Source organism: Dendropsophus ebraccatus, chromosome 1 (assembly GCF_027789765.1).
Source record: "Dendropsophus ebraccatus isolate aDenEbr1 chromosome 1, aDenEbr1.pat, whole genome shotgun sequence".
Classification (NCBI taxonomy): Eukaryota; Metazoa; Chordata; class Amphibia; order Anura; family Hylidae; genus Dendropsophus; species Dendropsophus ebraccatus.
This window is the reverse complement of record NC_091454.1, coordinates 141,485,277-141,500,112: the sequence shown is the minus strand read 5'-3', so window position 1 is coordinate 141,500,112 and position 14,836 is coordinate 141,485,277. Positions and strand designations below refer to the sequence as shown.

The window sequence follows — 14,836 nt, the reverse complement described above, 5'->3', positions numbered from 1 at the left end:
AAACGTTTATTTTTTCGATTGAAAATGTCTGCCATTTCAGTATATTTTATTAACCTGTTCGGTATGCGTCTGTTAGAAAACTGCAGCTGAACAGCCCCTTCCACCACCACCAATCCTAAATAATCACCATTCTAAAAATCATTTTGCATGGACATATGTATTCAGACTCTTTGCTATGACACTTGAAATTTATTTCTCCCACCTCCCATTTCTCTTAATCATCTCTGATGTTATTGCACTGATTTGGAAAGACACAGTCCTGTCTATATAAGGTCTCACAGCTGACAATACATATCAGAGCAAAAGGTAGGCCATGAGGAGGAAAGAACTGCCTATAGAGCTCAGAGACAGAATTATTTAGAGACACAGATCTGAAAAAGGGTACAAAACAGTTTCTGTGGCACTGAAAGGCCCCATGACAACAGTGGACGTAGTTCCTTGGTTAAAGAGGTGATTAAAAACCCAGTGGTCACTCCAGATGAGCTCCAAAGATCTTGTGTGTACATAACTGAAACCTTTACTGCAACACTCTACCAATCTGGCCATCCTCAGTAAAAGACACATAAAAGTCTGCCTGGAGTTGTTTTTTTAAGGCATCTAAAGGACTCTTAGACTGTGGGGAAAAGACCAAAGATTCTTTGAACTTTTTGGCCTCAATTCTAAGCATCATGTCTAGGGGAAACCATCATCCTTCGCCCAATACCACCCCTGCAACGATGCATGGTGGTTGTAGTGTCATGCTGTGGAGGTGTTTTTCAGCAGCTGGGACAGGGAGACTGGTAAGGGGAAAACTAAATTGTGCAGAGTACAGAGATATTCTTATTGATCACCTGCTCCAGAGTGCTCTGGTACTCTTGGTTGAGTTGAGTTGGATATTCACCTTCCAACAAGATAATGCACGCAGCCAAGAAAGCAAAGAAGTGGCTTAGAGAGAACTCTTTTAATGTTCTTGAGTGACCTAGCCAGAGCCCTGACCTGAACCCAATTGAATATCTCTAACCTAAAAAATGCCTGTCCACCAACAGTTACCATCCAACCTGACAGAGCTTGAAAGGATGTGAAGTAATGTGGAAAGGGTCTGAACAGTTATATTAAAGCAAGATTTTCATTGCATTTTTTCTAGCTCTAGTCTATCTTCTATCTGCATTGGAGGTTGGGATGGATTACTATCCTTTTTTCGCCTGCTTATCAACAGACCACAGACTTGTAGGTTCAACCCTTGGATTCTGTTACTCCCTCAGCTGGTAGGTATTAACACATTCTATTATAGCTGATAATACAAGTATTTGGCTCAATACCGTCAAACAATGTTGTCAACAGAAATCCCTCAGGCTGCGACAAGAAACAAACCAACTAACTAGAATTTCCATATTAAATTCATAGGATGCTTAAAGTGGTATTCTCATCACCTAAACATTTGTTAGGTGATGAGAAATGCAAAAGAAAGCAATTTAGCAAATGCGTTGCATTATCAAAATTGCTTTCTATTCAAGTTTGGCCCCTTTTTCTTGCTGTCATGTTGACAGCGGTTGCCTATGATCCAGACCATCACTATCAGCTATGGGAGTGGTGGCTGGGCAGTGACAGCACTGGTGGTCAGAAGTTGGTAAGTATGTTTTTACTACTTTTATGTCTCCATCTAACATCCCAGATGTCTCCAGAACTTGGATTGTCCTTTGAGGCATAGGTAATGCCAGAGGGAGACACAGCAGAGCCAAGCTCATCCAGCTCAGCACCGCTGCATTCTGTCCTTGCTCTGGAGCTGAGCAGAATATAGGGAGATGGAACAACCCCTTTAAAAGAAGACTTAAAACTTTATGCAAATCATTGCAGACTTCACATGTTCTGTGAATCACAGAAGCTGTGGATCGTGAAGCTGCACACTGGAATCACAGACCTCCCGGCATCATGTATCATAAATAAAACGTTGCACGGTTCGCCTGATGGGCAGGCAGAGGATGGGGCAAGGCAGGGAGGCAGCCTAGATTTCTATGCCGGCCATGCGGCCCCTTCAGATTCACCAGATTTACTAAGAGGTGTTCAGCATGGGGGCATTTATATTAGACCGGTGTACTTCTATGCCAATGTTGATAAATTCCCCCCTATGTGCGAGAACACCCCTACATTCAGTTTTCTGATGTAGATCCAGCAGGAAGGAGAAGTATAAGTCCTTTTGTATTCACTTCTCTCTTTGGATCAAAAAAAAGGACTGAAAAACTAAAGCAAAATCTGTGTGTGACACCTCCCTAAGGGAAAACAGAGAGTTTATTTATTTTGCCAATAATTTGACATAATCTCTTTTACTAACTGTTTCTGGTTTTTGTGCACATCCTGCCTAAAGGCTGATAATCTGGGGAATGCGAGCGCCGACCTGTCAGTTCAGCGCTTAGATGCTCGGATGATCCCTTGAGGTCAGCCGCTTCTGTTACATGGAGCGCCAAGCAGCAGACCGTTACTGCACAAATTGTGCTGAAAGACCACGATCAGCCGACATATTATAATAAAAGATTATCGGCCTAAACAGCCAGTATTTGTCCGAGTAAGGCTGATAATCGTTTAGTGTAATAGGGCCTTTAGTTTAAGGGTATTATGTGTAAACTGATATGTTATATTACTATCATTGCAGGTTTTGTGTGCAGCTGGCAGACATTATTCAATGTCAGAGATTAGCTCATGTAAGTTTTCTCCATTCTCAAACAAATATAAACTATATATATATATATATATATATATATATATATATACATATATATATAGTTGGAGCTAGCAAAATAACATTTCTGTAGCAACACACCATCATTCAGAAGGAATATGTAATTATCAGTAGATTAGACATTGAGCTGTGAAATACCATTTAACTTTTATTGCATGCACTTCATAATGATTCATTAAACACTGAACGTTATCTCTTTTGCAGACCTCAATCATACTCATCTTTACACCAATTCCATCTCTGGCCTGCTGCCTGTTTCTGGTTGGAAGATTTCTACAACTGTTAATAGTGACAGCCCTCTCATTCTACAGACAGATAGAAAGAAAGGTATTTTGAAAACTGATTTTTGTCTGTGGTATTGTTACCCCCTCCCTGAATTCTCCTATGCCATATGTGATGCGTATATTTATACATACATACTTTATTTTAATATTACATTGTTTTGATAATGATGTCATCATAGAAAGAAGAGGAGCCTCTATTACCTCCACACTTGACCAACTATGTCAGGCATCTCCTAAAGTCTATTCCTGAAATGTGAGTGTGCATACAGTAAAGCTGGATATTCGGATATTCTCAGTTAGTGCCCAAATTATCCTTTGATAGCCATTCTTTCATAGTTCATGATGATAAAAAATAACAAACTGAACATGCAATTGTTGATCCAGAAGAAGGAAAATGAGAAGATGCCAGAAGCTTAATATTTTGAGAAGAAATTCCTTCTGATTATATCAATCAGAATAAATCCCTGGATAAATGTCCCATCTTTAGAAATTTAGTACTCATAACTAATATTGTATTTTTAAGAAATGCATCCAGACCCCTCTATGTAACAACATATGCAGACAGTAAATAGAATCATTGCTCCCTATCTATTCCCATTCCCATCTATTATAATGGTAAAAACTTCCATCTGCTAGAAGAAGAGGATAATTAAACTGTCCCAAGCATTGAGGGTTTTAGACCAGGTTATCCTTGTGATGTGTAAGGGCATCAAATCTTTAAGAGGGCATCTTATCTAAACTTCTTGCTCTTTACCGCTACTTATTACTTATTGTTGACATGTTTTTTCGGCAAGAGGCAAAACGTTAATAGGCTGGGTGCCACAACGTGGATTGTCCAGGAGCTCCATGTGTTGAGGTTCCCCTAGCTTCTCCTCTTAGCTGTGATTGACAGCTCTAGTGTTGACTGCAGACCACTAAAGCTGTCAATCATAACTGAAAGGAGGGGTGAGAGAAGCTTTTACCATTGAAAGATTGCACGTCAACATTCGGCATTTTGGGGCACAGTATACACTACTTAATAAGGGTCTTTGTCTCTATAGTAAGTTGTATTTATGTAGTTGTGCAGCTATTTAGTAGCATCTGAATAATATCTATGAATATCTATCTAGTGGTTCAGCTTCAAATTAGAATATAATGAAATATAATGTCATACTTTGGCCTACATACTTGTTCCTTAATCTTGCTTCTCTGACATATCTTTTTTTTTTTTTTTCCTCTAGGAATGAACAAAATCCTTCAAAGAGGTGGAAGATATATGTGTGGGATATGTATTTTAAGTTTCCTACCAGGATGATAGTCACAGCGTTGCTCTGTTTGATCTGCCTGTATAATGTATGTTAAGCATAAACTGAATCTATACTTTATGTCCACAATGTCTACATGTAGGGTGAATTCACAAGTACCGAGTTCGCCTCGGATTTCATGCTGCAAGTTTCACAGTGAAATCCGCTGTGATACTCAGTACTCAGCATACTTGCAGTATATTTACATACTGCTGTGAGAATGTAGTGACAGCCTTGTTTAACTACTTAGCTGTCGTAGTGTTAAAAAATAATAAACAGCCCATGCTTACCTGCCTGCACTCCCCCAGCATGCTCCTGCTTGAGTATCCGCGTCCTGGCTCGCTGCGGCAGGATAGCACAGGCAGGTAAGCATGGGCTGTTTGTTATTTTTTAACACTACGACAGCTAAGTAGTTAAACAAGGCTGTCACTACATTCTCGCAGTGGAATGAAAATCCACTGCAAAACTTGCATTGTGAAATTTGCTGGGAACTAGGTACATGTGAATCCCCCCGTAATAGTTGGGGGCAGCTAAAGTTTTTGTAGAATGAACATGGCAAAGCAGCGGTAAAATAATGCACATAGGAGGACACTTTGTAGTCAACTTGAGACCAATGAGCCTGAGCCTATCTTCTATTCTGTACACTTAATCATGTGATTTCTCTCAGTTTGTCCTTGTAGATTTATTTGTGTCGCCAAAAGCTGTGAAAGGTCTGGATAGTTGGATACTGGGAACAGTTAACATCTCCTATTCCAACCAAACTAAAGGGGTCTTACTAATCTTAAAAGGTTAGATATGTGTCACTTGGTGTGTTTCTGGTTAGACTTCTAGTTGAAGCGACTCAGTTCTTCTGCATTTGTATTTCTACAGATTGCTGGTTTTACTCAACTTTCCCTTCTGCCTTTACAAGTGTTATCTACGTTCTGCATGTGCTCTCAAGCTACAGGTATGATCGTTTTCTTATAGTGTTCAACAAACAATAAACTGTATAAACATACATATTAACAATTGTGGTAGCCATATTTATAGATATATCCACATTTACAGTACAGTTGTGGTAGCTATATTTATAGATATAGCCATATTTACTGTACAGTTGTGGTAGCCATATTTACAGTACAGTTGTGGTGGCCATATTTATAGATATAGCCATATTTACAGTACAGTTGTGGTAGCCATATTTATAGATATAGCCATATTTACAGTACAGTTATGGTAGCCATATTTAGAGTTGGAGCCAAGGCTGTATCCATGTTTGCCACGTAGTCCTCAGGCTGCATCCACCTTCACCAGCCTCCAGAAATCAAATGGCAATCACTGGGGTTTGTACGAACCCAAACTTTTGTCAGGTTCATTCATCTCCACTTTGGAGACATATATAATAGTGATAATTTGGCTAAATTAGGTGAAAAAAAATAAATAAAATGGATACACTTAAAATGTTTTATATCTCTGAAGCCCAAAAAAAGTACTGTGAAGTAGGATAATAAGTAATACATAAAGACACATTTTGTGGTGTCTTGTTAAGGGATTTACCAATGTAGACCTCCGCAGCACAGCTATGACAGTTGCTTCGTGACATCTGTCATACACAGGCTCCCATGATTTAAAAAATGTATACAGCATAGTATGTTTTTTTTTCTGGATCCTGCAGCAACTAAAAACTGCAAACCCTGCTTGAAATCACATGAAAAGGGGCCAAAATGACACTTTCCTGGCATCTGTTGGGTGATTGGGCTGTATTAGTACAATCGCTGTGTGTGCTGGATCATTTCTTGGTTCATACATCAAATGGACACCATTGACATAGTGTAAACACAGTCTAAGATATAACAGAAGAAGCAGTATAAGGTTACACTAGTACATTGTTTTGTAAATGCCCAAGAAAATCCATGCCAACATTTTCATGTTTGTTTCAGAAAAGAAATGAAGAAACTTTATAAAGGTGGTTCAGAGATTCCAGAGAAGGCTGGTCGCCCTGCTGTTATCCTGGTAATGCCATGATCCACTATTATATTAGTATTGTTAGTAATGTCATATTACAGTCATGGGCTAAAGCTAAAGTAAAGCTTGTTTACTCTTCCCACTCTTCATGAAGCAATTCTTCTGATATTCATATAATAGATTATTATATAACAATTTTTTGCTCTCAAAACTATAAAACCACCTTTCTCTCCTGTTTGTTATACACCTTGCCCACTGTAGGTATAGTCAAGAAGATTCATACTGCGGCACTTCACCTTAAAAGCTTTATCTTTAGTGTATCCAAAAACACATAAACAGTATGTAGAGGAACGCACACTCCCTGACGACAGTTTTGCTCTATCAAGCACTTTCTCAAGGCCTTAAGAAATCGCTTGATAGCGTGAAATAGTCGACAAGGAGCGTGCGTTCCTCCTGACAGAAGTTTCATCTGACGGGATGGGTAAGGTTAACACAATTGTGCATAATGTTAACTTGATTATAAGTGTTATATATATGTTTCTCTTGCTACACTACAATACCCTTGAGAAAGTCTTGTGTTAGAGACTGAACGCGTGGGGTTTAGTGGACCCGATATGGATCCCTTTACTCTGGTGATATTTACTTTGATTATTATTGTTCTTTGATGTGCTTTCTATTACTTTTCGTAATGTGTTTGCCTTAGCTTTTCAAGGGTGTATTTTCCAGCTCTCATTTATCATTTATTACTTCTTAGTGGAATTACTTTGGCCATTACAACTAGTGCTTAAAGGGGTCGTCATATTTCATGCATGTCGGGGTGCCTTGGGTACCGGGCTTATTATACTCAGTCCCTTGTATGTGTGTAAATATAAAATAAAGTACTTGTATATATTTTCCACTACATGAATGAGTTAGTTTATTTGGTTGTAAAGTGCAATCCTTTTCTTTTCTTAGAGTAGGTTCACATTGAGGAATTCTCGCGGATAAACTCAGCGAAATTCTGTCGGCTGTACGCGCTCACGGACGCGCACCTTTTCACTGGCTCCACAGACACCATTCTATGGGCCGGCTGATTCCGCATTCCGCCGAAAGAACTGACATGTCAATTCTTTCGGCGGAATGCGGAATCAGCCGGCCCATAGAATGGTGTCTATGGAGCCAGCGGAAAGGCGCGCGACCCCGAGCACGTACAGCCGGTGGAATTCCGCTGAATTTATCCGCGAGAATTCCTCAGTGTGAACCCACCCTTACATGGTATGCTTTGCAATAGGGAGTTTATATGCTGGCTGGATCAAGGCTCTTTTGCTTTGTTCAAGCTAGAGAGGCGGCATAAAACAACTGTCCACAACTCTCCTTTCTATCTTGATGTACTGTGTTTGAAAATAAACAGTCAAATTTAAGCATTTTTGGTGACAGCTTGTGACATAATAGCATTATGACTTTCCTCTCTTCAGTAGGCGTACTAATGAAAATGAGGCAAAGGAGTGTTAAAATGGAATTTAGTTTTTTTTCCTCCAAAACATCACTGTCATTAAAATGAAGACTCTAGCCTGCTGATCTGTCTCTTTTGTGAATGGGACGCTGAGGATGAAGGTAAGTTTCTTACCTTTATCCTCTGTGCCGTTTTCATGCTATTAGGGGTTAAATCGATATGCTATGTTAATTAGTAGGTTTGGTGAACTGGGGAGTTGGGCTATGGCCCCCACGCAAACTGATCTGCCCCTGAACGGCCTGGGCAGGCGGATTGGTGCACTGGGGTCTTAGTCCAGCCCCCAGTTCACCAAAACTCCTATTTAGCATAGCGATGAAAACAGCATGAAAATGGTGGAAACTTACCTTCATCCTCAGTTGCCCCCCTGATCTAACTTGCTGATAGTTTCCCTTTAAGATGGACTAAATAAACCCATGTGTAGTATATAGATGTTAGGGGTTGGAGTTGCCAAACTTTTATATACAGTTTATTTCATGCCCATAAATAAGGGTCTTGCTTCCCAAAATGTCAGCATAGTTGGGTTTGGTGGGTGCATGTACATTTGGATTTTATAAGGAAGCTTTATCCTATTCACTAGCGATGAATCCTCATTTTTCTATACAGTTCATTTGATTAGAAATGTTTCTTCCCAAGTTAGATATGGAAAATATGTAAGTACATACACAGAAAACATGCTTCTTTCATTTATTATGTATGCTTGCATTTCAGGCTGCCAGTATCCGATATACCGGGAATCAGATTGCATATTTGCTGTGGGGTAGGTTGTGTCTGTTAAATTTAATAAATAAATTAAGATTTGTGATTTAGGAATACATAAAAGTACATATTGTTACAGAAACATATAGATACGTCAGTCTACTCTACACAAACATTGTCATTAGAGTCATTGACACAAACATAAAGCTCTTGGCAAAGATGGTCACTCTTTATTATTTGTTTTTCTAGTAGTTTTGTATATTGTAGTATGGGTTATTTGCTTGTGCTAGTTACACATGCTGGCACATTATACAAATTTACACTCAATCTATTCTTGGGGAATTCCATACAGTAACTATAGAGCCCACTGCAACCCATGGACAGAAATGCACATTTTCATGTCTCTTCTATGTGTTTCTCTAGGATACTTTCTACTGCACATCATGTTCTTCTTGATAAGCCTGATTATAACTTTCTGGTTTGTCATCCCAATCAAAGAGGGGAAAGGAGCTCTGATTCTTCAGATCTTTGGTTTTACAATGTAAGAATCCAACTTTTGTAATGTTTTCCTGTTGACCTTTTTTTAGCAGAGAAAATAAAATTCTATCTGAATATATTACATTAAGGGTGTGTTAACATATATAGTATCTGCAGCAGATCTGCAGCAAATTTGATGGCCCAGATTTGAAACTGTAGATTTGCTTTGAATCTGCAGCTTCAAATCTGTTGCAGATCTGCTGCAGATCATGTCCGTGTGATCGCACCCTAAATGCTCATTCTTTAATAAATGTGACAAGCTGGCTATATTATATCAGAAATATTTCCCTCAGTAAGAAATATCATACCAGGCAGCATTAAGGTCAATATGTGGCTGTGTACAGATAGGCCCCCACCAACCCGAACCCGGAAGCAGAGTTCCGGGTTCAGATTGGTGCATCTATGGCTGCCTCCCAGCATCTAATTACAGATGCTGTCCGGCCGCGGGGGGGCTCCGGTACATGCATTCCACGTCCGTGATCCGACAGGATCACGGAACGTGGAAATGCAGCCCTCACCAGCTCCAGCGCTCTCCTGCGTCCGGTTGCCGCTAGACACAGGAGAGCGCTGTGCCTGTCAGCTCCGGGGAGGCAGCGCACGCCTCTTCTCTCTGGCGGGCTGCGCGCGATGACGTCATTTCATCGCGCGCCGCCTGCCGGAGAAGACGTGCGCTGCAGAAGATCGCAGAGGGCCCGGCCAGCTCAGGAGCGAGGAAAGGTGAGTGGAGTGTTTTGTTTTTGTTTTTTTTTACTACATCAGCACACCAGAGGGGATTGGGGGGGGGGGGGGGGTTTATACAGCTACCAGCACACCAGAGGGGATTGGGGGGGGATACAGCTACCAGGACACCAGAGGGGATTGGGGGGGGGGATACAGCTACCAGCACACCAGAGGGGATTGGGGGGGGGGGATACAGCTACCAGCACACCACAGGGGATTGGGGGGGGGGAATACAGCTACCAGCACACCACAGGGGATTGGGGGGGGGGATACAGCTACCAGCACACCACAGGGGATTGGGGGGAGGGATACAGCTACCAGCACACCACAGGGGATTGGGGGGGGGGGATACAGCTACCAGCACACCACAGGGGATTTGGGGGGGGGGATACAGCTACCAGCACACCACAGCGGATTGGGGGGGGGGGGGGGATACAGCTACCAGCACACCACAGGGGATTGGGGGGGGGGGGAATACAGCTACCAGCACACCAGAGGGGATTGGGGGGGGGGTTACAGCCACCAGCACCCCACAGGGGATTAGGGGGGGGATACAGCTACCAGCACCCCACAGGGGATTAAGGGGGGGGGGGATACAGCTACCAAAAAAAATTGTCGCCCAGGGCCTCCACCAACCTTAATCCGGCCCTGCTCACAAGGCATGATGAATCGAGCTGCTGGGCCGCACAAATGATCACTGTAATGTATGTGCAGCTATTTAAATACATTGTTATTGCCCACACATCTCCTGTTTAAACAGTGGGATATGTGGTCTATAACAATGATTTTTACAACTGCACAAAAGCTCAAATCAGCTGAAGAGCAGATGTATGGCCTGTTTACAATGGCCTATTATTGACCCAATGAGTGTTCTAATGGTGCATTTAAACAGAGAGATTTATCTGACAGATCTTTGAAGCCAAAGCCAGGAACAGACTATAAACAGGGAACAGGTCATAAAGGAAAGACCGGGCTCTATCCTCTTTTCAAATCCATTCCAAATCCAAAAATCTGTCAAATAAATCTCTGTCTAAACGCACCATTTATCCAACTTTTTTTTTATATAGTTTTATATAGTTTCTTAATTATGGTGACCCTTCATTCCTGCAGGCCGCGCATGCACACCGCCATCTCATTCATTTTCTATGGAGCTACCAAAGAAAAGGCAGAACAGAATGGGGAATAACTACATGTCTGTAGTGCGGCCTGTAATTGTGGACAGCATTATGGATGTGCCTCCGTAGTGCTCTGCTATTCACAGAGCACTGCAAACAAGATAGTGATCAGGGTGTGAACAAAGCCATTGAAATCTAATGGCCCTATGTTCTTTCTAAGTTGCGAACAGAACTACAGACTGGTAAATAGGGTCTAAAAGACCTCAGAAGGCTGGTGGCCTCTTCATTGTAATGCCCCTATTCCACGAGTCGTATGGAGGAGCAAAACGAGCGCTATTAGCGCTCATTTGCTCCTCGTTCCCCGCTCGCTGCCGCCGCTATTCATCACGGCGGCAGCGAGCGGGTGAGTGCGGGAGGGGCTGCTCGGAGGATCGCTGATCGTCCGGGCAGCCCATAGAATATAGCAGCATCTGCTGCCGATGCTCCTATTCAACGGAGCGACGGCAGCAGATCGCTGCTATATCAGTCACTTGTTTTTCAACATGTTGAAAAACAAGCGACTGCAACGATCAGCCGACATGAACGATGTCGGCTGATCGTTGCACTCTATTCCACGGGACGAATATCGTTCGTAGCGGCCGATATCGGCCGAATACGAACGATATTGCTCCTCTAAACGACCCGTGGAATAGGGGCTTTAGGACTCCTTGGTACACCTTGAGGACCGCTGTCTCCTCAAATAGCTGAATGGTAGAATTGCCACCACCTATATGATGATAATCAACTGTGCTAAGAATAGGCCATCAATCTTTCAATCCAAGTTATTCCCTTTAAAGGGTAACCTTTGCTTGTGAGTTTTGATAGGTGAGGGTCCAATAGATCTTTGGCCAACCAGTGGTGAGTAAATGTCACCATAACATGTTAAAATGTTTTGTTTGTTTTTTTGTTTGTTGTTTTTTTTTTTTTTTTTTTTTTTAAATAATAGTTACCCTTTAAGTGTTTATTTTCTAAAGGATCATGATGCATTTTCCCTAAACAACTTTGGAAACTTGGTTCAGGCATCTTTCACTGAGCATGTAACTGGGCAGCTTTATTTTCTTGTTATGGTGCTGTTTTTGATCCACTGCTTAACAACATGGTAATGATGCTGTGTGCACCCCACAGCTACTGCTGCATGAATCCGAAGTCACTTTCCCTATGAATGTCTCTTAGGGTGCCTTTACACAGAGAGATTTATCTGACAGATTTTTAAAGCCAAAGCCAGGAATAGATTTGAAAAGAGGAGAAATCTCAGTCTTTTTTTATGACCTGTTCTCTGCTTATAGTCAGTTCCTGGCTTTGGCTTCACAAATGTGTCAGATAAATCTCTCTGTGTAAAGGCACCCTTAGACACTCAGTGTGAGTCTCATAGAGATGCATAGGGTTTTCCAGTCCGCACAGCGTATTAGCTATGAGATGCTGGTGGTCACGTGGGAAAGCAGCAGGATTGGAATGGCACTGTAGATGGGAAATAAAGCCACCCAGTGAGAGCAGTAGTATCAAAGCTTTTGCATCAGCATGTTACTGCCAATCAGGATAAAACATTGTCCAGACTGCTTTCATAAAGGGTATATTGTGATGCTGATGTTCTTGAATTGTGTTTATAGCTATGGTTATGTCATATGTTTTGCAGATTGGGAATAGTCATCATGATTGCTGTGATTATTGCTCAGATTTTGGCAGCACAATTCCTTTTCTTACAAGATAAGATCTCACCAAACGATAAGAACAAACCATTGGCTATCAATAACAGGTGATTCCTTTTTATTTAATGCGCTCAGTTTATGCTAATATTTTATTTCATGAAAGTTTGCCTCTACTACTTAAGACAGAATAGAGAGCAGCTTATATTCTGGCAGACTTCAACTGCCTTTGTAATACAAGAACAGTCTTACATTGAAATGGATGGCATATAATTCTACATTTCAGATGGGGGAATACCTGCCTGGATGCTGCTTCCCCTGGCAGAACTAGCTATTTGCACAGGGTGCAGAAGTCAGTTCTGACATGCTCTATTGGTTGTCACTGGGGCTGCAGTCTAAAAGGTTTTTTTTGCCTCTAAAAAGACAATAAGATTCAATGGGGAGGGGGGGGGGGGATTCTTATTGCAAACTATAATGGATGACTTGGGTTAACATTAATGTTTAGAATCAGGTTCCAAATCCAATGTATTGAGAAATGTCAGTAATATTGTTGCAGAAACTTTGCAAATGTTAAATGATTTTTAATGGTAACTTTCTACTTGGTTTTCTTCATAGGCGAGGATTTCAGAATTTCAGCTATTTCTTCATGTTCTACTCTGCTATCCTTGGTTTTGGTGCATGTTTAGTCAGAGTCTTATTTAATGTACTCTTAGGGAGCTGGCTGCTAGCAAGGATTGACCGTCCACTGTTCCCAAAAGGTTATGAGAGTGCTGATATGGGTATGTACCAGTAATAGTATATTATACATTGCAAAATCCACTCAGATTTTAAGAAAATTCTGATGCAAAATCTGCAGAGTTTATAAATTTTTATTCTTTATTTTTTACAAATACTGCTATCCTTAATTTAACCCTTTAACGACACAGGGCGTACATGTACGCCCTGGTGTCTCTAGGGGCATTCAGAAGGGGGCCGCCTGGCAACCACGCTCAGAAACACTGCAATCCCTGCTGCTATCTGCAATCAGGGACCACAGCAATTAGGGATCACGGTCCGATCGCCGTGCCCACTAATTAGGCATTTAGATGCAGCTGTCAAAGTTGAAAGCTGCATTTAAAAGGCTCTTATCCCCATACCTGGTGGTCTAGAAGGGGTATCGCCCCCCCCCCCACAAACACACGCGGTCTCAGAGGAGCGGTCCCCGCATCTAAGCTGGTCAGGGGTCTGTCACATAATGGTGCTGATCCTTGGCTCAGCAATCTATTATTCTCGGCTGCAGCAGCTGAGAGCAATAGATCACAGATCTCATTGATCTATGTCATGGGTCTCCAAACTGCGGCCCTCCAGCTGTTGCGAAACCACAACTCCCATCATGCCTGGCCAGCTAAAGCTTTGGATTTGGCTGTCCAGGCATGATGGAAAATGTAGTTTTACAACAGCTGGAGGGCCGCAGTTTGGAGACCCATGATCTATGTAGTATGGTGGCTTCATTTTTTCTTTACTTCCTGGTTTGGGCTTTCCCATGATGCACTTTGTCTCCTGTGATGTCTGACTCTGCAAAACTGTTAGATGGCTTACATCTTGTTCAGCCAATCAGAGCTGAGCAACATGAGTCATCTGACAAAGGGAGGCAGGCTTAACAGGGCTTAGACCCGCCTCCTTCTTTATGATGTAATTGTCACAAAATGGCTGCCACAGAAAAGCCTGGGGTCAACAGTCATTAGGTAATAATGAGTTTACTTCACTTCCTAGTGGGAGGTTGAGAGGGGAAAGATAGGGAAGGGGGGTATAACTTTGTATAACTTTATATAACTGTAATGTGTTTCAATAACTGAGAAAAAGCTTTTTGCTGGAGTACCCCTTTAGGGGGTTAAAGGAGAACTCCAGCAGAAAGTTAAAAATCTTGGGCGGGCACAGGGCGGAGGAAACATAATAAAGAATTATAATAGGGATGGGTGTCCCTGTGTGCCGCAGCACCACCACTCCCAGACCCCCTGCAGGCCTACTGCCACTCCAAGTCACGACTTGGCTGAGAAATGCCCGCTCAGCCAGTCAGACTAAGGTGGGACTACAGTCGCTGACTGGCTGAGCTGGCATTTCTTGTCTGCGAGTGGCAGGTCGTGATGGTGCAAGAACTGGGGGGAAACAGGAGACCGGAGGTTGTCTGGACACTGGTGGCGATGCAGCACGGGGACAGGTAAGTATAATTCTTTATTATGTTGCCCCCACCCCCTGCCTGCAATTTAACTTTCAACTGAGTTCCCTTTTAATTCAACTGGTATGAAATATATAAATTATGATTAACTTTACATATAAAATGTTTAGAATTTAAGAATTTAACTATGTGCTGATTGGGAGAATTAAAATGAG

General features: G+C 42.0%; 1 protein-coding gene across 1 annotated transcript in view; it reads left to right on the top strand.

Moving 5' to 3' along the window:
* LOC138799376 (stimulated by retinoic acid gene 6 protein-like) overlaps positions 1 to 14,836 on the top strand; it is a 37,715-nt gene that overhangs the window by 10,566 nt on the left and 12,313 nt on the right. The window contains exons 5-16 of the mRNA XM_069980440.1: positions 1,124 to 1,244; positions 2,627 to 2,675; positions 2,918 to 3,040; positions 3,177 to 3,250; positions 4,218 to 4,329; positions 4,948 to 5,068; positions 5,151 to 5,226; positions 6,200 to 6,272; positions 8,425 to 8,473; positions 8,836 to 8,953; positions 12,457 to 12,576; positions 13,082 to 13,245. Of these exons, the coding sequence (XP_069836541.1) occupies positions 1,124 to 1,244; positions 2,627 to 2,675; positions 2,918 to 3,040; positions 3,177 to 3,250; positions 4,218 to 4,329; positions 4,948 to 5,068; positions 5,151 to 5,226; positions 6,200 to 6,272; positions 8,425 to 8,473; positions 8,836 to 8,953; positions 12,457 to 12,576; positions 13,082 to 13,245 (1,200 nt within the window). The remainder of the gene's footprint in view (positions 1 to 1,123; positions 1,245 to 2,626; positions 2,676 to 2,917; positions 3,041 to 3,176; positions 3,251 to 4,217; positions 4,330 to 4,947; positions 5,069 to 5,150; positions 5,227 to 6,199; positions 6,273 to 8,424; positions 8,474 to 8,835; positions 8,954 to 12,456; positions 12,577 to 13,081; positions 13,246 to 14,836) is intronic.